The sequence below is a fragment of the Mytilus californianus genome, unplaced genomic scaffold (assembly GCF_021869535.1).
Source record: "Mytilus californianus isolate M0D057914Y unplaced genomic scaffold, xbMytCali1.0.p SCAF_17, whole genome shotgun sequence".
Taxonomy (NCBI): Eukaryota; Metazoa; Mollusca; class Bivalvia; order Mytilida; family Mytilidae; genus Mytilus; species Mytilus californianus.
This window is the reverse complement of record NW_026262659.1, coordinates 2867812-2895495: the sequence shown is the minus strand read 5'-3', so window position 1 is coordinate 2895495 and position 27684 is coordinate 2867812. Positions and strand designations below refer to the sequence as shown.

Sequence of the window (27684 nt, the reverse complement as noted above, 5' to 3'; positions counted from 1 at the left end):
ATTTAACGTTCAGCAACCAATATCACTTGCTATACAGTGTGACATCTATCGAAATGATAACAAAGAGTATACAATTCTAAAATCAGGAGCATTCCTTAATACAAATGATTGTGTTGAAACAGTCGTATATATACATGTTTTATTCCACGAGTTTTCCCGCTGCAATTATATTTCATTAAATTTCATATTTGCTTTTTCTCTGTTTAGCATGAAAGGAAAATTTAGAAATAAAGTAGGGAGATAGATTATAGCCTAGCTGGGATTACAAACAATGTGCTTTGACTCAAGGACATATTTTTCTTGCTGTCGAAATATACCTTGTACGCTAAATTGTAGAAAAGGGAATTTGGTCCTATAAAGTTTACAAATACGAAAATGAAGATTTCTGCATTTTTGCGCCTGTCCCAAGTCAGGAGCCTCTGGCCTTTGTTAGTCTTGTATGTTTTTTTAATTTAAGTTCATTTATATGTTTTGGAGTTTAGTGTGACGTCCATTTTCCCTGAACTAGTACACAATGTTATTTAGGGGCCAGATGAGGACCACCTCCGGGTGCGAGATTTTCTCGCTGCGTTTAAGACCAATTGGTGGCCTTCGGCTGTTGTCTGCTCTTTGGTCGGGTTGTTGTCTCTTTGACAATTTCCCCATTTCCATTCTCAATTTTATTCCCTACCCCAAATCAAGACCATCATAAAATTATACGGATTAAGATACGTTTTATTCTACGGAGTGCCTATTGTTCCGGCTAGCCGTATGCACAAATATTTAATATCAACAGAAGTGTCAAGTGGCGCAGAAAGTGTCCCGAATGAGGTGTCGGATTGCAAACGCGCGTATGCAATGAACGTTTTGAGAATTGGAGATCGTGTTTAAAATGTAAAGATGTACTAAAGAAAACTAGAGAAAACGTGCCTACTTTAAAACAAATTTCTATAGAACAGACCCGAGAACAATAGCGTGTGCACGTAAACTGAGAGGAATAAAGCGTGAAATCAAACAGAAACTGCTGGTTTACCCTTTTACCTTTTACTGTATCAATGGAGCCAAAATGCATAACAACACTTCATATGAAAACGATTAAATCCAATATACATGTACTTGGATGATTTATTTCTAAGTTTTACTACAACGGAGATCTCTATATATGCTCTGATATGCCTGGACTGGGATTAGTATTCCAGGGTCGGGGTAAACTCCCTTTTAATTCTTTTTATTTATTTTCTCAATAATTTATTTTATGTTTTTGTTATCTTAAACACAATCTCACTTTGGTGGCAATTTACATGTGCCTAACCTTTTCTCTTATTTTCTATGTGTTAAAATAATAATCAACAAAAAGTTTGGATAAAAAAATCGTGCAAAATCATTTGACGACTTCATTGGAATTAAACTACAAGGAAACGATAAATTCAGGACCTTCATAGATGTCCATTGAAGCCATAAATCAGTGACCCGACTCCTTACCTTGCAGGAAATTCCTAGACAGCATCAAAAGAGAACATTTTTGTCCCCCCCCCCCCCACACAACACCATTTCTTCAATGTTTTGTAAAAATGATTAGTGACTTTAGGTTGCAATTCTGTAAATATAGACAATGCAATTTCCCATAGGAACTCCCTTTGCGGCTAAAACTGTGCCACTTTTATTAGGAAGTTTCGTGAAAAATGATATCCCAGACCGGAAAGTTCATATGCACTACTATTTTATTCAAAGGTCAAAATATAGGGATGTGCGGCATATTGTCAACATTTATATGCCCTGAACTTCTAAGAGTTTTAAACTTATACTCAAATTCTATAATACTCCTACCTCTACTTTTGGACCTCCTAAGAATTAAATCTTAGGCGCTACCATTTTTTTCTATACTGGTAATATTCTCAAGTTATGTCTCTATGAGATGAAACACAGAGATCATATATGGGGACCAGTACGTTTACAAATGAACATATCTATGAATATTATATATCTCCCCAAAAGAGGCGTGGCTTTTGAAACAGCTGTATTTACAAAGTTCAACCTATACAGACATTTATTCAAATAGAAAACTCTTGAAACACACTTTTTCTCACAACAATACTTATTTATCAGAATTATAGCCTTAAAGAAATCACTGCATATACTCTAACTTTTCTTTTACAGTACATTTTATACCCCCACCCCTGTTTCAATTTTTTAAAGAATTTGAAAACAAGACTTTAATTATTATCAGCTTATCCTATGTGCATGTTTTCTGACATGAGATGTCTAGAACCTGTTTAAAACTATTCTTATAACAAATTAAAAACATTTAGGAATACTATAAATGTACAGTTTAGTAGTTAATCATTCCAACATTCAAGATTATATAAAGTATCCAATCCTGCCTTTGTCTCTAGTCCACATCTTACTGTATGCCTATTTGTCAATTAAAGTTAACAGTTTCTACCTCAAATGGTCAGTGTAGAAATGTTGTCACAACAATATCATCTGTAACCATATATCTAACATAATTTAGCTAATATATGAACAAGAAGTGTTTAAACAAAGCCATATTTTCAAAAGTTGTATGTATGAAGTTACCAGTCTTATGTATGACTTCACTAAAAGTTTTAAAGAACTGACTTTTTGCATAATTTCAAAGCACAGTTACTGTTTTCTATACAAAAGACCTTTAAAATAATAAAATCATAGCATTTATAGGTTAAATTATCTGTTTTGTGACCCAGGGGTAGGCATTTTTCTGTTGTTTTTTTTTGCCACTGGGGCCTCACATTTGCTAAATTATTCTGCTTTTTCTATGAATATGGAATATTCAATACATATTTAGGATAGAACACACTATTGCTAGTTTTATTGAGGTATTTTTGTATTTTTAGCTTGTATTTTTTTATGCCGCGTTCACAAAAAAAAGCACATTCAGGTGTTACGGCTTACTTTTGGGTTATCGACAGAACAAAAACACCCCAAAAAGAATATTCAGGAAGGATCTATGATTTTTCAATGACTGCGAAGAGTAAATATAAGCACTTCTAAACAATTCAAATTACAAATATGCATACATTAAGAAATTATTTTGAATTCAGGCCTTTAAGTAAACTAGGCATACTGTAAACTGTGAATTTATGCTGAGTCATCATAGTTAAAGCCCATGATTTTCTCAATCTTCATGAAATATTCATAAAACTTTTATTTATCTGAGTAAATTTCATTTAAATCTCTGCGATAAACCAGATTTGGTGACATTCTATATGTTTTCTTTTTTTCACCCTATATAATTCAACAGTGCATATCAATCGATGTTGACTTTCTTCTTTTTATCTCATTTGACAAGCTGTTTCTATTTACGGGGAATCAGCGTATTCAATAGAACAGCCAGTAGAAAGTTGACACTTGGAGAATTTATTCCGTTTTTTGTTGTTGTTGTTTTTTTTTTTATTATTCATTAAATATTTTCAGAACGTTTTATCTTGAGTTTATTATCAGTAACGTCCGCTCGGAGAACGTGCAAAAATGAATAGTCCAATTCTCAGTGTTTGCATGTGAGGAATTGTTTGCCATTATATTCTCCATTGTATGCTACAATAACCTCTTATTCAGAACATATTCATTAATCATTATTATGTATGACCGGAATTATAGCATAATGGCAGAGAAAAGCTATTCTTCCGGGCAGCCGGGAAAATAGGCATTTTTGCTATTTTTCCGGCTATACGGAAGAATAGCCACTATTCTATAGACAGATAGTATAATCTTAAATCTTATCATCTTCAGAGCATATACACACCGTTAAAATGGCAGAATTAGGTTATCAAAGGGATAATTAAACTACTAGTCGTAAACAAACTGCGCCACGGCAAAAATCGACACATCCAAATATACGAATAATTCCTGAGAATTATATCCCGCAAAATCTATTTCTAGTTTAGAGCAAAATATATAATTTTGTCAAAAAATATAATGATTTGTACAAATTAAAATTTTACCTAATGATGAGAAAATTATAATATGTGTAACACTTAATTCTTCAAAATCTATTTCTTAAACGGCCCCGGCTTCTCTTCCCGAATATGCATGAAATATTTGTCACTGGACGTTAATCACAATCAATCAAATATTGCACTTAAAAAGGAAATAAACTATAAAAGCAACAATTTCATCCATCACTTGGAGTCTGTCGTCTGTTTGTATAGTAAATATACTGAATCCGTTTTTGTCCAGAAATATATTCCTTAAACAAGTTAAATTATGTAAAAAGAGTATTTTGTGGTAGTTGAAATTATTCATTGTTATCATTTTGTGTCCGTCGTCGTCTGTCATATATATCAAATATTGTACCCACATTTTGCTATCTGTTGTTTCAAAATTTTATTCCTCCTTACTGAGGCAATGACTAATTATTGGGGGGGGGGGGGGGGGGGGGCTATTTTTCAGGACAAACATTTTTCTTTACTTAAAAAAAACACTAAACAATGCAGATGCAGATTTAGAGGATTTTACAGGGCCCAGCCCCCTCCCCCACTTTTGTGGAAAAAAATTGAAGCATGACTGGAGCGGGCTCCCTCTGAGGCAGTCAGTGCCCCCCCCCCCCTTTATGAAAATTTCTTGATCAGCCACTGCAATTTTCATGTTTTATCATGAAATTAACCGACGTATACTTTAGATTAAAACAATAGATGTTGAATAAAAAAAAATTAAAAATAATAATAAATCCCTAAGTGTTTTAATGGTAAACATATCTAATATCTGGTTTTTTTCTTATGCAACAAATTATTTTTTCACTTTTTTTAAAGATAATAGTGTAATCGGTTATGTAATTTGACACGTGTCTAACGGTTCACTTATTTTCGGCAATATCAAAGAAAACTCACACGGGCCTAAACATTGTTCAATAACTCATTTATTTGTGGTTCTTTTTATATAAAATTTGGAGTTGATGCAATTCATTATATTTGAAATGTGTTTACATGTTATTACACCCCTTCTAGTCCTTAGTGCAATAAGGAGTCCTAAGTGCAATAAGGAGTCCTTAGCAGTGTTTAGACGCAGGCTCTCTCTCTCTTTGTGCTCCCAATATGATCCCAAGATGTATTTTAAACAAGTGTCACAATGGGCCAACCCACCATAATAGAAACTAGGAATAAACGTGATAAACAAAAGTGCACTTGAGAGAGAGAGAGAGAGAGAGAGAGAGAGAGAGAGAGAGAGAGAGATTAATATGTTATAGTTATTGAGCAAGCAAATCGGTGTATGTCATTTAATCTGTATGATTCGGGTGACCCTACTTCTGTCTTAATACATGACGCCATCAATCTACATGACCGTTTGGAAAATATACAGGCGATATAATCCATGGCTCCTGGTAAAGTTCTCTTGTAGGTTAAAAAAAAGGAAAAGTATGCCTTTAAGTAGTAAAATATTGCTACCTTTCAAATTATTATTTTAATTTTTATATTCAGGCTTTCTAAATTGTTACATCATTTTGGAGAATTGCGTGTTAATGGCAGATCTTTAATTGTTTTGGTTTTATGTATTCACACTTTGTTTAGAAATAAAATCAGTTTAATAATATCAATATTCAATATTTTTTTTTTATTTTTTTATTAAAGTCTCACCACTTGTATAACATTATACATTCCAATATACATATAAAACATTGCGAATAACATAAAATATTGAAAAACATATATAAAACATATAGTATATTAAAACTAACAGTAAAATATCATTAGCTTAAATACTAAAACATATACAAGCGCCATTCTATTAAGAATTATGAGAGACTATTAAATGATTAATTATATACAATATTTAACATAATTTTAAAACTATATATATCTAAGATTTAAAATACATCATCAGCTATATACAAATAAGAAATTTGTTCTTCTACATAAAATATTAAAGCAGGTTTTAGCAACTACCTGACATAGTTCTTCATTTCTGAATAAAAATATAAACTTTTCGTCATTAGACACGTTATAAAATTGATCATTATGTTTTACTGCTTCACTATACAATATATTTCGAAGGTCTGCATATAAAGGACATAAAGTAAATACATGTTTTTCGTCTTCAATTTCATTTTTACACATAAAACAAGATCTTTCATTTATTGGTTTATTCTCATATCGTCCTGTTTCTATTTTAAGTGGAGCAACACCACACCTAAATTTTGCATAAGCACTTTTAAATTTAATAGACATATTTTGTTTTAAATATAACTCTGTACAATATTGTGATTTATATAGCTTATAAGTACGAAGCTTGTTACCATTACCCTGTGACAAAATTTTCGTTTGCCATTCTGTAATATATTTATTAAATAAAACGTTTTCAAGTTGTAGAACAATATTTTTATGCAGCACACTATCAATACTAGTATACAAATCAAAATTACAATCTTTAAGTTTTTTCATGACTCTATTACACCAGTTTTTCTTATTATTCACAGCATTTTTATGTGACCATTTGAAAACTTTATAATTTATTCTGTCATTGGTCATGACATTACATCTTGCCCAGTGCCTAAAGATACATGTCCATTGTTTTACACTAGGTGGTCTCCAGCCCATGTCCCCGTTAATAGCATCATTTGGCGTATACTTGCCAACACCCATAAAGAACCTGATAGCTCTGTTCTGGACAGCGTTTATACAAGAAAATGAACGAGTGCCCCAAATGGATGCACCGTAGCTTATGACTGACCAGACCAGAGTATCAAATAATGTTGTAAAGGTACTGTGCTGGAAACCACCATGTGCTTTACTTTTAACAATCAATAAACTTAGAGCTCGACTTGCCGACCTTGCTACAGCTTTAGCCATCTCATTATAATCGAGATATTCTGTCAACAGTAGACCCAGATATTGGTAACAAGATACTATTTGTACTGTATTATTATTTAACAAAAAAGATTTAGATGTTTGTTGAACCGAAGGGTTCCTAAAATGGATAACTTTAGTTTTATCTAAGTTCACATTCATACAATTGGTAACACACCAACTACTTAATACATCTAATAGAGTCTGTAAATTATTTTCATTTTCAGCAATGAATACAATGTCATCAGCATATAAAAGTATACCAACTTTTTCATCATCAATGTCTACACCAATGTCTAGTGCTTTTATTACATCAATTAAACTATTAATAAAAATATTGAACATAACAGGCGATAATACACATCCTTGTTTTAAACCTGAATTAACGCTAAACCAGTCTGTCATATTACCATTAAGTTTAATACAACATTCTACATGTGAATATATAGCTTTCAATGTACATAAAAAATGTGTACTAATTCCTAAATCATCCAATTTAGTAAACAGTAATTTTCTACTAACAGTATCATACGCTTTTTTAAAATCTATGAAAGCTGTGAGTGTTGATAACTTTTTCAGTTTTCTAGTTTCAATAATTGAAGTTAATGTACTTAGATGGTCAATGGTACTTCTACCTTTACGGAAGCCATTTTGCTCATCATGAATAATATCTCTTTGTTCTAACCAATACACTAATCTATCGTTTAGTACACTGCAATATAATTTATATGCACAGGGAGCTAAAGTTATGCCCCTGTATGATAAAGGATCTCGTGGATCTGAAGTTGAAGACTTAGGAATTGGGGTTATAATACTTTTACCCCATACAGAAGGAATTTTTCCATACTTGAAACATATATTAAATAACTTATGCAAAGTTAACATCAATGCATTATTTCTAAATAATTCTACTGACAACTGATCAATACCAGGTGACTTGCCATTTTTACTTTTAGCAACAGCATTTACTACTTCTTCAAACAATATTTCCCTATCTAAAAAATCATCTGGAATATTAATATTAACATTAGTGTCAATGGTCTGATTATTACAATTTAATAATTTATCAAAACAGTTTTTCCATTTATTTAACACAATGTTTGTATCTGTACTAGTTGTCCCATCGTCTAGTGTCACTTCCATCGGTATAGATTTCTGTCGTTCATTTCCAACGCCGACTTTACCAATCTTCTTCCAGAACTCTCGAGGATCCCGTTGTTGGTCATCTAGAAGTTGTTCCTGACTGCGGTACCAAAACTGTCGTTTAGCTTTCTGACTGCTTTTGTCGAATAATTTCCGTTTTTCTACAAATATATGGCGTAAATCCTTCTTGCATCCGCTATGACACTTATGCCACGCACGCTCGGCTTTACATACATCGTTCCAAAGTAGTGTTAAGTTGTCGTTCCACCACGATTTTTTCATTCGTCTCCTTTTGTTACTTTTGCCATCATATATATTAGTTTTACGTTTATTTAGCTTTAAATCCATTTCAGTATGTACAATTTTAACAAAATTTTCATATTTATTGTCTAAATTTAACTGGTTTATTTCAGATTCCTCTAATATGACAAATCATTACTGAAAGGGTTATTGAGTATAGATTAATTGCTTTCTTTCCCTCAAGCCATGAATATACTTAGTGGAAGATATATATAGATATAAGCGTTGTCTATTTTTGACAAGACCACAGTAGCAGCAACATCCGTTTAATGTAGAATTCATTTAAAAAAAACTATGCCGACAATGCTCAAACATCATCGCACACAGGTTTGTTTTATAAGACAGCTGATTGGGAAGTTATACATTCCCACGCCTACATTTATCTGATGTCCAATCAAATGCCTCCAGAAACCTGTCAATAAAAAAATTACTGCAAAAATTGACAAGTAAGAGATTTGATTGTGTATTCGATATTAAAAAAAAAAGTAAGATAGTTTCCATTCGTTCAACATTTATTTGCAAAATACGTGTCGTGTAACAACCCTCCCCCTTTTCCTGTTTTCCCATTCTTATTTTAACACTTTCTTTTTAAACGGAGAAATATAAAATATAACCAGCGTACTGCAAGTTTCTGAAAGAGTTCTTTGTAATACATGTATGAGATGTTTCTGTAGCAACGTGTGATTCACGGAACTGTCATATTTTCAAGATTTGACAGACCTCTGAAAAAAGTTAGATCATACAATTTTCATCTACCATGTGCCAAAAAAAAAACCACCAAATATATTTGCAAATTGGAAAAGATTAAGAATATTTTTGATGTCCAAAAATAGGCAGATCGGACATATTTTGACTTTTATCTACTGGCTACTTTAGTTGGAATTAATTGTAATTATAACATTCCAATAAGACTGAAAAATGCTTTGTTTTAGGTAAAAAAAATTACTGGCGTAGCCGTGTGTAAAATGTATTTCGGCATTTCTCTTCGAAAAAGACTTATTTGATGGAAAAAAAACGTCTTATTTGTAAACTTCACACTATCAGGTATTATATCAAAAATGAATCCAGAGTTTTGTGAATTAAGGATAGATAGATCATAAAAAACATACCTATCAAGAACTTCGATGGCAAAAATGAATCAATAAATATGTGTTTTATTTTTGTAGACGAGTAGCAAATTGAATAAGGAAATTTTGTTGAAAGAAAATTAAAAATTTTCACATCTTTCTAAGTAAACTGGCGATAAACACGCATATAGATTAACGTACATGCAACAGAATAATTATATTAATAGTAATTTATGACTATTTTATAGATTAAAGGATTATAAGTCGAACACGACACTCGCACAATGTATATAATTTAAAACAATTTTTCCGTTTGAATGGTTTTACACTAGTAATTTTTTGGGGCCCATTATAGCTTGCTGTTCGGTGTGAGCCAATGCTCCGTGTTGAAGGCCGTACCTTGACCTATAATGGTTTTACTTTTATAAATTGTAACTTGGATGGAGAGTTGTCTTATTGGCACTCATACCACATCTTCCTATATCTAATTATTTATTGTTTTCTATAGATTGCATTCCGAAGTGCATATGCTTGGCTAAGGTTGTTGAATGTTCAGCGAACAATATTACATGATATGCGAATGATATCAATCGAAAGCAAAAGAGAAAGATTTAAGTATTGAAATCAGAGCATTCCTTAAATTAAACATTTGAAACCGGTTTTATTAAGCACCATCATGCATATTTTGATTATATAAATATAAAATTGAGAAGGACTGATGTACTTATTATTCTATCTAACAATTATCATTGGTAGTCTCGACAGTTTTCTCTCCCTGAGTGCGGGAGGTCATTTGTCATATTTGAAATATAAACCGTAAACTAGAATTATAAATATGTGCATTTTCTTTTTACCAATCGATATAGTTTATTCTTTTATTAGTTCTTGCTAAATCGGGTTTTATAGGTACCTACACTGTAAAAAAGGAGTTTAGAGATAGAACACTTTGAGCACATGTTTAGATCTAAACATGTTTAGGATTATGTTCTAATCCTAAACACTTCAATGTTAAACGTGATATTCCTCTAAACATGTTTAGGTTTAGAACACAAGACACTTGAAGTTAGATATAACTATAAGCTAAACATGACATGAGCCTAAACATGTTTAGGTTTAGAACACAACAAACAATAGGAAGCACTGTTGGCGCGTGCGCAAATAATCATGCGTTTGAAATTTTGAAATTCCGGGATGCAGAAGATCAACAATCCATGCCATGGAAGGTTCAAAAAGCGACGACGGAACTGTCAGATAAGTATTATCTATTATTATTGTCAATTACAATGTAATTAGGTGAAACTAGAGAGTGTCCTTACAGGAAATTTCAAACACCACAAGGTCCTTTACAATATCGACAAAAAGGGGGAGGCATATTATTTTTTAAATTTGTTTTACATCTACACATCTGAATTCACGTTTTTTGTTAATTATTTATAAAAGGAATCGCAAACAAACGTTATGATAATTATATTTAAAGAAATATTATTAAAATTAAGGTATTTTATACATGATACTTTGTGGATTGTTTTAATCTGTTTCAGGTTGCGACTGCTTGCACATCTAAAGATTCCAATGTAATTTTAGACACCGACAGTAGATTTTGGAGTTACTGTATGGTCTTTGAAGACTGATTGGATGACTCTTGTCACAGTAGTATTTACCACGAGTACTCAAGCACAAATATACCCGATAAACATGTTTAAAATTGGAACATGACGGAGGCTAAACATGTTTAGAATTGGAACATGACGGAGGTTAAGCATGTTTAGGAAAGGAACACATAGAGGTTAAACATGTTCTAGAGGGTTAAATATGTTTAGGGTTAAACATGTTCTTATGAGACAGTATTATGATGTTCTAAACCTAAACATATATACAAAGTAGAACATGTTTAAGGTTAAACATGTGCTCAAGTGAGAACAAAATTTGCGTTTAGGATTATGTTTAGACTCTAAACACCATTTTTACAGTGTATACTAAATAATATTTAGTAAATATAAACTGTCACCTAGATTTTTAAATTATGCTTGTATTCTTGTTGCATTTATTTAAAAACAATGTTTCATAATTTGTGAATGGAATAATTGTATCCGGTGTATCCTTATATATGATAAAACATTTAAATATATTTCACTTAAATTCCATGGATAAAGCAGTCACAGCGTTGCATGGGTATTTATAATTATTTAGATAGTGTTTGACAACACGTTTCGGTTGAATGCTCAGATAATCCGTATATTGAAATGCAAATAACTTTCACCAAATATCTGTCATCTGTCAAAAATTAGAAAAATATAAAGTACATAAGATACTCAGAATATGTTTTCCTTGGCAAATTTCATATGACTAAGAACAATTATTTTAAATCACAGACAAACATTTATTTAAGAACATTTTTGATATTTATTACTAATCATTATATCTTTACAGATGGAATGAATAAATACTAGATTACTTAATGCCAGAAAGCACGACTGCAAAGTTTTATGAATTATACACTTTTCCGGTTACAACAATTATTCTTTTCTTATATAACCAATTAAAAGTTGACTTGAAATAACATCAGAAAAAATGAATTGCAAGTTTGCAAACGTTATTTAATGAAATAGACATACAATATAACATTAAAAGACCACAAAAGAATATCCTCCAAGCTTTGCCGATTTTATTCATAAAGGGGGAACAACCCCTGATAAACACAGAGAAAGTGTCGCCCGTTTTGCATCCGAATATTTAAAATCTTAACACGAATGAACACGATCTTACAAAATCTAAACAGCATTTTTACCTTTGGTCTGATTTGATCTGAACATGATCTAATCAAGTCTTAATCGAATGCAAGAACAATCTGTCTTGTTTATCTTGACATGACTGAACGGACTTAACACGGTATATCGTGACAGCGTCTGAAAGACTGAAAAAGTCTTGACGTTTTTCCCTAGCAGTAAATCCAGTCGATTAAGACTTGATCAGACCAAAATGACCGTTTCAGACTTAAATATTGTTACTAGTGAATTGCATGCAGTTAATCGGTCTGACCGCATTTAATATCACACGAAAATACAATATCTCAGCCGGACGCTTTACCTATCGTTTTACATGACATAATAAAATAAGACAACCAACGACCAAAATTATGCTAAATCAATAAAGGAAAAGTAAATCAATAAAGGAAAAGTATATATGACAAAAATCAACGAAAATAATTTACCATTAAAATTGGTCACTGCAACTTTCTAAAATGCGTATCGGTAATGTGAACTTATAAAACATTATATCATTTAAATTGCGGTTTTGTTTAATAATGTGTTTTCTTTTTCAAAATATATTAAATTGAACTGGGCAACAGGCTAAGTATCTGCAAGCCTCTACAAGAGAGAGAAAACATCGCATATACAAACTTATGAAACCACAAACAAATATTTCATTATCATTACTATTGTATGGTGTTGCTCATGTAATTAAAACGCAGAGCACGCATTTATCAAAATGCCCACAGCTCATATGGATAGAATGGCACTGTATGTACAGCGGCAACTATTACATGGATATTCAGACTGGAATGTTTATGTGAAATGTGGTATGAATTCAAACTTTCAGACTACCACGCTGAGTTTGATATAAATGGTCTACCTCTTAGCATTATCCTGGTTCCAAGCTTCTAATAATTGGTCTAAATCTTAAAGACAGCATGTATAGCGGATAAGCAGTGTAAAGCAGATACTTAAAAAAATCCAATCGACAACCTCCTACATTTGAAACGACGTTCATTACGACACCACTGATTCGGTATTTCAGCTACCGTAACAATACTTGGACTTGAAATCAATAATAAAAGGCCATATATGATCGTCGTGAAATCGATAAAAGACTAAAGATGATCGTTCAAAATGTACGTTCAATGATTATATCAGCCTATATGGATGCAGATAGTAAGAAGCCGAAAGCAAAATAAAAAATCTGACTTCAAATTTAAAGTAATTCACGTTTATTTAACCATTTTGGTTGAATCAGTATTGCTTAACATACATATTTACATACTCAATCTTACCATATTATTCGACTTACTGCGAGTTGGTCAGTTTTCACTGTTCTCCTAAATTGATGGGCGCTTTATTAAGCAAGTGACGTTTGGGCAAAAGTGTGGAACAAACACAATTGTTAGATAGGAGTCGACTATCCAATCTAGAATACCTTTTGTCCATTACGACCAATAAATTCGAATTTCGCTGTTATCTTTTGATTGATTTTGATAACCAAATAGTTCTAAATAAATTATCTGAAATGCTTAGCTTCTTTTAGAAATTTTTTATTGTAGATAAAATTAACCTGTTTGATGGAGTTTGAAATATGTTGGGGAAATGTTTTTTTTTTTAAATAGCTACCTTGAAAATTTCAGGATACTAATATATCATATGATGATGTCCGATTTATTTAAAGAAATAAAGCCTCTTCCTTATATATTGTTTTTGTAATGAAAAATGATTCAACTCTTTTTGTTCTTTTTATTCCTACTCAAGAATGACCATAATGAAAGTGTGTCTTTTTTTTAATTAAGTCTTCGCTCTTTAGAAATATGTATTTGTTTTATTCAATTTTCTACGCTTTGATGCCCGTCTGCCTCTTGTTTTATCGTTTACCTTGATTGGTAATTAAACATGTTCATTTCGTTTAGTTTCGTTTGATTTTGTTTGCTTTTGTTTTGTTCCCACACCCCCTGCTATTTCGCAAGTATAATGATTTAATTCATGACTGTCCATGTTATTCTGAATACTATACAATGTCATATTTAAAGCAAAAACCACTTAAAATTCACTGAACATATGTATGTATTGATTTTTCAAGCAAGTTCGAGAGAATAAATCTTTATAGTTTTCATACTGCGGTTTTCATTATTGAGATCCTAAAAAGTCATCTTAATATCTAAAATTGATATGAAATTTTTGTATCAGATTTTCCTCGATGGATTTTTGCTGATTTTAGACATAATAATAATACAGAAACATGTCCACAATAAGTCCACGTGAGTCCATATTGTAATTTCCGATAACTTGGTGGTATGCGTAATCTCCATAGCAATTATAAATGTTATGTCGTGAAAATCCATTTACAGTAATCATATCAAAGCAGATCCCATTGACATAGTTCCGTTGTTTAATGTTACTAAAAACTAACCTAAAACTGTTTGGATATATATATATTCACATTCTGACTATTTAAATCATCATTCAATTAGCTAATTTTCTTAATGAGATTATGAAGCAAAAAGGAGTATAGGGCAAAAAAAAATACCAAAACTTAGAACAGATTCAAATGCACCAATATGAACAAGCAATTTGTCAAGTACTTTCAACAAAATTTTGACACTCACAAAAAAATTAATCCCTTAACATGGTTTTGATTGTATAGAGTGTAATAGTAAATAGAATATACAGTTTAGTAATGGAACAATGGCTTCAAGACAAAATACATTTTATATTTATAAGGTGTTTGGTGCAGTTTTGAAAGCATGCACATAGTTGAAACGTTCGTGGTTTTTGGTTCATCACCTAAAAAAGTAGCAAAAGTTTGTGAATAATTTCATTTTGCGAAAATTGAGTCAGTTGGAATTTTTGTGAATTTGGTATTTTCGTTTGCATAACCTCATTATGAAATATTAAACAATAATGATCACTGTTACAGGAAAATTACATAAAAAAAGCATCTCTCATATTTTGTAGACATTGTGTAAATCCTCAATAACACTAATCATGGTAATGTACGTATCATTTGTACATGTGATTCAATACTAAAGCTTTTGACATTATCATATATCAGTTACGATAGCACTATGGAATGGTTTTTGCTAAAAAGAAACATACTAAGTTATTATATTGATTGTATGTACATGTAATTATAAAATATGTTATATTTTAGATTTTGACAGTGATGTGTACGACTGTTTCCTACCATTTACAATGTCCAGATATATCTCAGAGAACACTAAGGGCATCAGCATATTGCTTAAGCAGTTTCAGATCGGAATACACATGTCTTTTTGATACAAATCGATTACGGTTTTCTGAACAGTGTGAAAAAAATCAAGATTATGTTACCCGAGGTAAGAGATACGGATATGCATTTGAGGATGGCATGTGTTCTTAATAATAGATAAATTTTTGATTTAAGCAGCGATTAGATAGCTAAGTTGATAACTATGAAAAACGGTGGATATCTTTCCTAATCTCTATTTTCTTCTACGCCGAATATAGGAATGAACCTGACATAAAGGAACCGCTAAGCCACAATAAGGCATCTTACTAAAAAACATAGCCGTGGTTATTCTATGGAGTCCAACACCATCCAGCGCTATCAACATATGTATACTAGAATTAAAATTGCAGGACAAAATACATCTTTTGCAAAATAGTCCTGGTGAACGAGATTGAAATTATCTTTAAATTACCAGCATTATATGTAATCAAAACTATATGATACATTCAACACATTTTATCATTAACTTTTGTTGTATTTTTTTTTTTAAGAACAGCCTTTCTTAAATATTCTGATGCATGGTTACAGTAGTTTATTACTTGCTGGTTCGATATTTTTCAAAAAATCAGAAAAATCCATTTTCAAAAAAGGAAATGTTGTCTTTAAAGTTAAAGTCCTTCTTAATCTTTAAATTCACAGATCATTCATTGTTCAAAATAATCATATTGACATGTATAAATGAGAATTCGTTTATAAATGTACAGAACACATTACAAGTCAGGAATATGACAGTTGTTATATATCCATTCGTTTGATGTGTTTGAGCTTTTGATTTTGCCATTTGATTATTGACTTTCCGTTTTGAATTTTCCTTGGCGTTCAGTATTTTTGTGATTTTTACTTTTTACATCTAATCGATATAAGCAATTTGTGTTTATCCCAGGGTTTTTGGTAATGTTTATGTTACTCAATATTTAATTTCAAAATTTGTGTTTTGTGGCTTGTTTTTTTTTTTTTTTCGATCAATTTTCAAATTACTATGTGTTTGTTTGTCTTTTTCCGATTTGTTATCTTCTTCCTTCTTATATTATAGTGCTCTCGGAGGTTTCAACAACTAAATAGACATACTGAACCGTAAACAAATTATACCTAAGCATATAAGAAATTATGGGAAGACAACTAAAACTAACAAAAATCTGATTATTTCGAAATTCCCAATGAACAAGTCTCTGTACAACATGTCTATCTTACAACTAACTCTTAAAAAAGATAATAAGTAAGTGGTAGAGCAAACTTTTGATGGAAACAAATCACTGGCTCGATGTTTGAAACTTTGTGAGACACAGTTTATTCTTATTAACGATTGGTACATATTTTTCGACAACTTTACATTAATGCAAGGAAATTAAATGTTGCACGTCGATATACATAACGTTGAAGACTTTTTAATGGAAAAAATGGAAATTTATCGTTCTCAAAAGATTGTTTATCTAAACCTTCTATTCTATATGGTTTTTGCTAAATGTTGAACAACATACAATGACCTATCGTTGACTATGTTTACGTCATTGGCATTCATACCACATCTTCTAATTCCTATCTTAAGTTTTTGTTGTATTAGAGGTTTCTCAACATCTTACGAACGGACGAAACTCGACGAACGTATCGGTAGGGAGCAGTCATTTTGTGCAGAAAAATATTTCTAACGATATTGCAGTATGTTTAAAGACAACAATAAACAATTATACATTCTTTTTGCAACCTTGCATTTTATTGTTGTTGTTAAAGATTAGTGTTCCGATTGATTTTGTGTTGTTGAATGTTGCGTAATCTTACGTTGAGTTATGTTTGTTTACATGTCGTATATGCGTTCGATTTATCTCCCTTACCCATTAAAAAAGAACATTGTTTTTGTAATGTCGTTGTTAAAAAAAAAACTTGCATTTTGTGTCACTGTCTGTGCATTTGATTTATTGGTTGTTGGATGTTTAACGCTCAGTGGCAAGTACTCCGTGCATATCACGACGAGATTAGCATTTGTTAAAGGATTGAAAAGTGATTAAGATGACAAAACTTTAGTATGTTTCATTTATTATATCCACACGTCTTTTTGATAACCCAGCACAAAGTTCTACAACACATGCCAATTGCCATATTGGGTGACAGTACAACGAACCAATGACTTTAAATGTTTTTAATTCTTTTATGACATGCTCTACATACACACGCCTGCTCTTGTGTAGTCTGTTAAATTTTCTCATCCTCCTTTTTTCTCTTGCATCTGCCCGAAAAATTTCGGCAGCCTTATATGGAACGATTAGAGGAGGAGTGTTTGGGTATATGCTGTCTCCTAAAATAAAGTACCCTGCTGGAAAGTCTAGAGTGCGCCAGGTCCAATTGGTCCGAGTTGCTGATACGCATGATCGTCATTTTCGTGTCCAAGAAAGCCAGAATGGATATAGCAAATATTCTTTTCGTTGTCAATTATCACCTGAAAAATCAAAAATATGTATTTACTTTTTGTTTTAAAACAATAGCTTTTATATATAATTGACCATTTTTTATACCAAAGTAGCCATAGTACAATTTTAAGATTTCAACCAAATGCCCGGCTCAATTTTCAACCTGTTCGCATATTCTTTTCAACAGGTTAAATGTATACATTGTTAAGCAACAGGTTCAATCCAGTTCGAGTAATTATATAAATAAACGACGACGTCACTAACTTTTTCTGTAATTGTTAAATTCATTTAGAACTAATGTGTAAAATGAACATTTTGTTCACTAAACATGTAATCCCCCCCCCCCCATTTTTTCCTTAATTTTTTCTATTGTTGGATGAAATCTATGGTCGAAGAAATTTTTAGGAAAAGGGCGGTGGGTACATGAGAATGAAAATCAGTGTTCCAGTTTATGAAAACACAACAGGCTCCTGTGAGAGTGATTCATTAAAGACAATATGAAAATAAGATAAATGGAAAAAACATTGATTTCCTAAAGGTCTATATGATTTTTATTAATTTATTTTGATAAAAAAGGTGTGTGTACATTTAGCTTTTCATGTTATTTATATACGGGTAACCGTTTATCTCACCTGTGTGTGAATGCAATGATATTACGGTGTCCACTGTAAAATTCCTGCTGAGGTTCAACCATTGGAACTAGAATCTCATGAGAAGTACCATCGATGGACCCCACGACATTTGCCATTTCTCTCCAATGTCCTTGCTTCGCTGTCCATTCTTGTACGCTCGCCCAAGTAACAAGTGGTGAACAAACTTCCTAAAGTAGTACCCACATGTTGTTAATAATTTTGCCTACATTGGCTACACTAAGTCCAAAAGATAGAGATAACAGGGTATACGTCGGATATTGTCGTAACCAGATCAATGTTAAAAGCACTCTGTTTTCGAGAGAAACATAACTATTTCCAAATCTAATCTGGGGAATCCTTTGTGATATCATAATTACTAAATTATTAAAAGAACGAACAGTTTCTCTGGAAAGAATCCAAAATTCATAGGGACGGTTGCAGAGAGTTGCGTACACATTATTCGTCGCTAGTGATTCCTGGTTTTCATTTTCTAAAATTCTATCTCGAAGGCGAATATTGAAAAATGGTAAAGGCATTGTTACAAGTCCCAAATATTCCTGGTACATCTGAAACAGCAGTAAGATACAAAAGAACTGTTCGTCTGGAATGTATGGCGGTGGTGGACAAGCCATTAGTTTTAAGTGAGAATACATCAAAAGCAAAAAAAGCGAACGTTTTCTCTTCTTCGTTCATCTAGGTCTGTTCAAATGGTATACATGTATACAACGGGCGATTTTGTCTCCAAAAACAGAGTGCTTTTAACTCAGCTTGCTTAATTTTTATCGATTTTGAATAGTCAACGACAAATGTGTTCTCGTTTTGCTATTCCTTTCCGGCTTCAGGAATTTTATAAGCTGAAGATGCATTAGTTTTTTAAATACCGTAATTGGTTTCAACTGAGTTTGTTAAAAAAATTTCGATATTGTTATCAGTTCAGATTTTGTTTAGGGTGCAGCTGAATCCGCCTTTCGGGTGCGAAATTTTGTCGGTGTTTTGAAGACCTACGGCTGGCCCACGGTTGTATTCTGCTCTTTGGTTGGGTTGCTGTCTCTTTGACACATTCCCCATTTCCATTCTCAATTTTAAAACTCAAAACTGTATAACAATTATATATATATATATATAGGAAAAAAATAAGGCTGAAAATATATATATATATATATATATAAGAATTTTATCTCAGTACACATCAACAAAATTATCTCAATCATTTTCATAAACTCGAAAATGCTGAATATTTTTGACATTACTGTTTTTATATATATATATATACATATATATTTAGGTTAGGATATGATAAAGTTCAACCATTAGTGTCAATAAAATCAGTTAGTCTTTTTTAAGGATTCTTTGATCTGATTTTGAACATGTAAAAAACGATTTTTTTTCTCTTGTATACAAACATGACGCTGTTATGAGCAGTAACAGATCATATTTCTTTTTAAAAATGTAACTGAAATTCACACTTGAAAAGTAATCCCCAAAACAAATGAAGAAAACAGTCATCTATTTATTACTTTTAAAAAGTCCAACAGCTCGATTTTTGTTTCGATCCCGCAATTTTTTCCCCGTACGTTTGGTCTTCAAGCTTATCTCAACCGAAACGGAAAACAAATATTCAAACAGACCGTTCTGTGCACATGTGCTTGTCTTCGAATCCTGGCTGAAAAGAAGAGAACGCATGTGGAAATTTCAGTGAAGGAACAACTTCTTATTGTTAGAGGATATGTAAAAAACAGATGCAACTGGCCATCTGTTTACCCAGAAGTGAAACAGGCCATAGACAGACTGCCAGAGAAATGCCAAGCTCTCTACAAAGATGGGCCTTTTGAGAAGATTAAAAGAAGAATGTCCGATCAGATAACAAAATTGTCATCTAAAGATCCAGTCTTTATACAAAACGAAGAACTCAGGCAGTTTATAGCTGAAATAAAGACAAACGATAGGAGATACACCAAAAAATGCCATCCAAACGAGAAAAGACTTAAAGCGAAACACCAAAAGGTAATTTTCTATGTATAAGTTAAAGTTTCAAGTTTTAAGAAATGGTATAGAAGTTTATACATGTAACACAATCTGATTTTAAGGTTCATCATGAAAATTCAAGAAATGTTGAAAATTTTTAAAATATGTGGTAAAAATATGTTGAAATTCCAGAAACTACTAAATGTAGTATGCTTAGAATTAAAAAAACTATGTTATAAAAGTATAAGGAAAAATGCTGAAATATCAAAAAATGTTGTTAAAATTTTAAGAAACTGTACCCTGTGATTTCAAGAAACTTTCATGAAAATTTTAAAAAATCTGTTGAAATTTCCTAATAACATTTTTCTTGAAATTTTAACATATTTTCTGAAATTCTACTCATATTTTCAATTTTAAACTTAGAAATTTGAAATTGCAACGTAGTTACTCCAGTATTTAAAACAAAAACAAAAACACACATTCAAATCCCTTTCTTTTCTCCAGAAATATACCGGACCCCTACCCCCTTTTCCCCCCTTCATTTCAAATGCTGGATCACAATAACATCTACAAATTGCGGATATAAATATAGGTTTTCTATCTGTTTCCATGTACAGTGTGTTCATACATGTAACACTCGTCACCCTGTATTTTTTTTTATTACAGAAAGGAAATGGTGAGCTTGTAGCTGATCATAGAAAAGTTTCGATTCCAATAGATGATGAGATGGATGCTGTGCCAAATGATCAGGCGGGGGTGAATCATAATTAGGTGGTGGTGAACCATGATCAGGCGGTGGTGAATCATGATCAGGCGGTGGTGAATCGTGATCAGACGGTGGTGAATAATGATCAGGCAGTGGTGAATCAGGAACAGACGGTGGTGAATAATGATCAGGCGGTGGTGAATAATGATCAGGCAGTGGTGAATCAGGAACAGGCGGTGGTTAATCGTGATCAGGCGGTGTTGAATCATGATCAGGCGGTAGTGAATCATGATCAGGCTGTGGTGAATAATGATCAGGCGGTGGTGAATAATGATCAGGCAGTGGTGAATCAGGAACAGGCGGTGGTTAATCGTGATCAAGCGGTGTTGAATAACGATCAAGTGGTGAATGAAAATGTACAAGACGATCAAAATAACGGCCCAACCCCACCAAAGTGGAAACCTATTTCAGAATTGCAAGAGATGCGTATAAAAAGTATATAAAGATGCAGGAACGTGTACAACAATTCGAAGATAAAATGTCGAAGTGTATGGACAAATTTTTATCTATGTAAAATGATTTCAGTATGATTGATTAATACAAAATATCTTTGTTGTTTTTGTTTGCCCGCTCTTTAGATAAAAATAAATAGTGGGATCGTTTGAAAATGATAGATTTGTTTGAATTTATTAGGTGTTCAGTTTACACAGTTTGAAGCAGTCAAGGTTTTAGTTGTATAAATTGAAAAAAAAGAAGATGTGGTATGATTGCCAATGAGACAACTCTCCACAACAGACCAAATGACACAAAAATTAACAACTATAGGTCACCGTACGGCCTTCAAAAATAAGCAAAGTCCATACCGCATAGTCACCTTTAAAAGGCTCCGAACTGACAGGTGCAAAACAATATAAACGAGAAAAATAACGGCTTGATCTTTTTTTTTTTTTTGGGGGGGGGGGGGGAGGGGTGGCGAGTGTCATAATAGACATATAAAGGTGCACTCGATATATCGTAAATTAATAGTTTTGTGTTTTCGAATTGAAAATATGAGTGGTACAGCACCAACATAACTGATAGGCATATAGTTATTATTAATCCTTTACATTTTTTTAAATTACTTGCCTAAAATAGATAGAAACAAATAGGAAATAAAAACAGAAATAAATTTTAAAAACATGTCATGAAAGCTCAACGAAAAAAATTAACAAGAAAACAAGTAGAAATATATTAATACTCATATGTTTAGGCCTTTTCGATAATAAAATCATACAAAAAGAGAAATACGAATGTCCATGAAATCAAAACAAACCAAAGGCCAAACAATATACATTACTGAACATCATTTACAAGTCAACTGGCTATGTTTAAACATTTATTTCAACATTTCCCTTTATTTATCTTCTTGCAAATTTAGCTTATAAATCATTTAAGGCGAAGAAGTGTACATTTGGATTTAAGAGACTTGGGGCAACAAAGTTATTTCGGATGCGAGGATGTTTTTTTTTTTTTCAAATTAAAAACCGGCTTATCCCTAGAGACGTTCACTCCAAGATCTATTTTACCTCTTTTTTGCGCTTGACTTTTTACCTTTGATTTGACCCTAAATAAGTTTTCAAAAATATTTATTGCCCCTCCAATCCCAACAAAAAAACACTTAAGTACAGATCTGAGACTACTTGTAGTCAAAAGAATATGTCTAAAACTCAGAATGGTTTAAAAGAACCCTGCATGTATGTTTTTTTTTTTTTCGTAAAAGACATTTCTAAAGGAAGTGCACAGCCGCTAGTCCAAAATTAGTGAATAAATAAACGCTCCCTCTTTTTTCGTTACGGCAAGTTGCGTCAAGTTAGGGCGATTTTCGTTCGTTCTTAAGATGTTGAGAAACCTCTAGTAGGTGTTTGATTTAAAAAATAATGTATTCGAGCGTCACTTAAGAGACTTTATATGAACAATGAATTGTGTTATGATTGCCAATGAGACAGCTTTCCAACATAGTTCAAATTATGTAAATGTATGTAATTTAAGGCAACCGTACGGCCTTCAGCAATAAGGAAATACGCGTACCGTATAGTCGTCTATAAAAGACCCCGACTTCAAAAATGTAAAATAATTCAAACAAGAAGAACTAAAGGTATAATCTATACCGCAACAATTTACGAAAAACAAATATGATAGACTTGCACCAACGACAACCAATGAACTGCAGACTCCTTACTCGGGACAGGCACATACATCATGTGATGGGATTAAACATGTTTGTGAGGGCTCTACCTTCACTCTTACCTGGGACAGTAATGTGATAGCACAAATAATACTAAACTGTAAAAAATATAAATAACCGTTGTAATTGGCTAAACTCAAAAGATCAGCACGATGCACACAACCAGCTAACATTAAAAAATTATAGCCATAAAGCTCCGAAATAAGAGTGCTGGCAGTAACTAAAAGCTTGTTCAATGCCAATTACAACTGATAAATCAATCATGTTTTCCAAGATAAAGAAATAGTCGGTACACACCCAACAAATTAAGATCAAAGACATAAAATGTCTTATTCAGGAGGGACATAGTTACGATACTGTTGTCAGGTCATTAAATATGGTATATTTTGGAAATAACATTGCATCAGAAATAAACACATTTATTCTTAAACCAGTTGTTGGCATGATACAGGTTATGTTCTCATATATTTTATGATGGTATCATATTAAACCCCTAACGAAAGGGATAGTGCTTGATTTTTATATGATGAAGACATAACCTTTCAATCAATTTAATTGAGGTCTGGAGCTGGCATGTCAGTAACTGCTAGTAGTCCTTTGTTAATTTATGTATCATTGTCATTTGCTTAGTCAAACGTTTCTTCTGTTACCTATTCTGACAATGAACTCGGACTTCTTTTAAACTGAGTTTTACTATACGCATTGCTGTGTGTTTGTTTATTCTACATTGGCTTAAGGTATAGGCTGAGGGTTGAGATCTCACAAAACATGTTTACCCTGCCGCATTGTTGCGCTTGTCTCAAATGAAAATAATTTTTTTTTAAACAAAATCAATATTAGCACCGATAAAAGCAATATTTAAAGAGTTTACTACTGTTTTAAATTGAAAACCTAAAATCTAACAGACACAGGCATAGCAAACAAGTTGTTCAAAATACACAACGTAAGAAATGGCCAAAGGTCAATTTTTGTTTAAAGTCGTAAGTAAGTAAAGTTTATTTGAAGTCGGCATTTATATACATATTAACAGATAAAACATGTACTCTGGTGAGCTCTTTAAACGACTATCATATAAAAATCATGCATCTTCATGCACATACTAATTAATAAAAATTAAAAAAAACATGCAAATATAAAGAAAGGAAAATAATGTTGATTTTTGAGCCTCAAGGTTCAATGCTCATGCGGCAAACACCTCTATGTCCATTGAATTTGGAAACCAGCAACTTACGGAAACATCATAAAATACTAACAAACTAAAAAGCATAAAATAAATAAAAAAATTCAGCACTGGCATTTGATAGCAGGTATATATGATAATGCATAAAAAAGCAGAACAAAATGCCAGAAATAAAAGAAAAAAGAAAAGGAAGAAATTTCGGCTATGATGCAGCACTGGATGAAAACGGCAAGAACTGCAGTTGCATTTTTTACCCCCACACAAGGAATTATATAATTCATAAATTGGTCCAAAGGGGTCATAATTCTAGCCTCATTTGGAACGGAGTTCCATACTTGTGCTGCCTCAAATCCAAAAGATCTTTTTCCATCACTTGAGGTTCTAGGTACCTCAACAGTGTTCAAATCCCTGACATTATATAAACTAGATCTTGAATACACAAAGGACATTTTTTATAAATTATATTAAAGGTCTCCAAGGCAATTGAGCGCATTCTACGAGTTTTTAGTGATGGAAGATTTGAAATCTGCAGGAGTGTTCCGTACGAGCTCTGATGGTCTTCATAAATAAAACGAAGCGCTCGTTCTTGTATTTTTTTCTATTTTTCTGGTATTTTGTTCCCCACAAAAATGCCAAGTAAAAGGGCAGTAGCTAAAGTTTTACATAACAAATGAGTAATAAATTGTAAGTTTACATCTTGTAAGGAATTTCCAGACTTTGACAAGGTATTGTAATCACCATAATTATATGAAGAACATTTTTTTACAAAAAAGAACAAATCATTTATATCAATATTAAAAAAGGATGGGTACAAGGATGGAACCTTGTGGTAACCCTTGGAATATGTCAAGCATACCACTTAAATTTTGGTTTACTTACACACACTGTTTTCTTTTTGTTAAATAACTGTATTACATATCAAGTGAGGATTTTGAAAGACCATAAGCTTTTAGTTTCAGTAGCAGTAAGTCATTGGGGAGACAGTCAAAAGCTTTTGACAAGTTCATAAGAATAGCTGCAAGGTATTTTGTTTGGTCTAGGGCTGATTTTTACTCTTTACTGACATCTAAAGCCTGATCTAATTATTAAAACTGCAAAAAACGGATTGAAGATATTATTAAAGTACTGTACTAATTGAACTTCTATGGCATTTTCAAAAAATTTAGAAATGGCCAGTAATACACTTACCGGTCTATAATTTACTTTTTTCTAATACACTATTCTTTTTGGGAATAGGTGCAACCTGAGCTTCCTTAAGACAATGAAAATGATAAATTAACAATATCTGTAACAGGTTTTACAATAGCAAGTTTAGCAAAATGTAGCGATTTAGGTGAAATGCCATCTATTCCAGTGGCTTTTTTAACATTAATTTTACGTATACGTTTTTCAACAAAGTCTTGATCAATAGGGGAAAAGGTAAAACTGTTTAACTTTTCTTCAACATTGGAAGATTATCTTTAATGGCCAAAATACTCGGGTGATCATCATCCATCTTTATTTGATTGCTTCCAATATTCTTTGCAACGTTTGCAAAATAGCCATTAAATATTTTACACAACTCCTCTTGTTTTGTAATTAAAACATTATTTTCAGAGAGGACAGTTTTCTTCTGGTGAACAAAGCCTTTATTTGTAAGAAAAGGTTTCACTGTTGACCAGAAATCTTTAGATTTCGGGCCCACAGTATACCTCTCTACTAAATATTGGTTAATGGATTTATTAAAGGAATATCTTTGTCGAAAACGGGGTTATTAACTATCTTTTGTTTGTCATATATGGAACGCCACAGCTATCTTATGTGGTATCTGATATTACGTTAAGTGGTGTAATCATAACTTGATGATATTTTGACTTTACATAATATGGTTTCGACATTACTTAATGATGTTTTGATATTACTTAATCTGGTTTTGTCATAACTTGATATCGTTTTGTCATAGTTTAATGTGGTTTTGTAATTAGTAATGTGGTTTTAACATTATTTGATGTGTATGTGGGTTAACGTAATGTTGTTGTTTCAAAACGTGCATGGTTTTGTTATTTGGTAATTGTGATTTGTTGATTCTTTATATGACTTCAACATTACATAATTTTATCTAAAAAAATTAACGATTTTACACTACATGATGTGGTCGTTCCAGTTCAATCCTGTCATTCTTATATGCTATGGTTATCACATGACTTGATGAGGTAAAAGAACGTGATCAGTTTTGAAAAAAAATAGATCTATTTCTAAACCGATTTCCAAATTTCTTTTGTTGAATGTGCTTCGAATGAGTGTCGCTCTCCATTGAGTTAATGTCCAAATGAAAGTTCTTGTTATTGTTCCGAGTTATATGTTATGAAAAACGGCAGACAAAAATATTAAAGAAAAAAAGTACTAAAAAAATTAAAATTTCGGACATCAGGGGGATATTACCAAACCACTTGGTACGGCCGTTTTTTCTCCTTAGTTCTGAAATTGAAGCAGTCTGAGATTGCTGCTGTCAATGTAAAATTGTAATGTTGACTGTGAAAAGTCCATTTATCGGTAATCGGTAAAAACAATATTAAAATAACTGTTTGTCTGTGAATGCTTTATCTTGATCTCGCGATCACCCAAGGATTTTGATGGATTTATATTGCCCAGTAATACCGATCTTTTGAGCTAAGCCAATTGCATCTGGTTTTTACCTTTTTTATGTTGTACTTTCATACTTCTGTCCCAGGTGAGGGTAGGGGTTGATCGCTCACAGACATGTTTTGCTCCGCCACACTCGTTATGTTCCGGTCCCAAGTCAGGAACCTGTAGTTCAATGGTTGTCGTTGGTTAATGTTTGTCATATTTGTTTTTCGGAAATTGTTTTGTTATACATTAGACCGTTAGTTTGCTCTCGTTTTTATTGTTTCATATTTTCACGTGGTGGCCTACTTTTGCCAACTTTACGGTGTGGCGAAGGCCGTAAGGTTGCCTATAATTTCTTACATCCAATGTATTCAAACTATGGTGGATATTTGTCTCATTGGCAATCAGACCACATCTCCTAATTTTCTTTAGATTTCTATGTTGTGTTGTGTACACTGTTACATTGTTTATCTTGTATACACATACTCCTACGCCCTCTTTTCTGAAATTCATGCAAAAGTCTATGGTCCGTGAAAGAAAAATCAAATACGAACTCTTAATCTTAGTCTAATGAGACTCACATTTGAAGTGATACTCGAACTCTACCTCAAAAGGTGTCTCAAATTCA

The 27684-nt window shown here is 32.3% G+C and overlaps 1 protein-coding gene across 1 annotated transcript in view; it reads left to right on the top strand.

The window, feature by feature from the left end:
* Positions 1 to 27684, top strand: part of LOC127726238 (alpha-latroinsectotoxin-Lt1a-like) — a 235827-nt gene that overhangs the window by 31429 nt on the left and 176714 nt on the right. The window contains exon 3 of the mRNA XM_052233545.1: positions 15224 to 15407. Coding sequence (XP_052089505.1) covers positions 15224 to 15407 — 184 coding nt within the window. The remainder of the gene's footprint in view (positions 1 to 15223; positions 15408 to 27684) is intronic.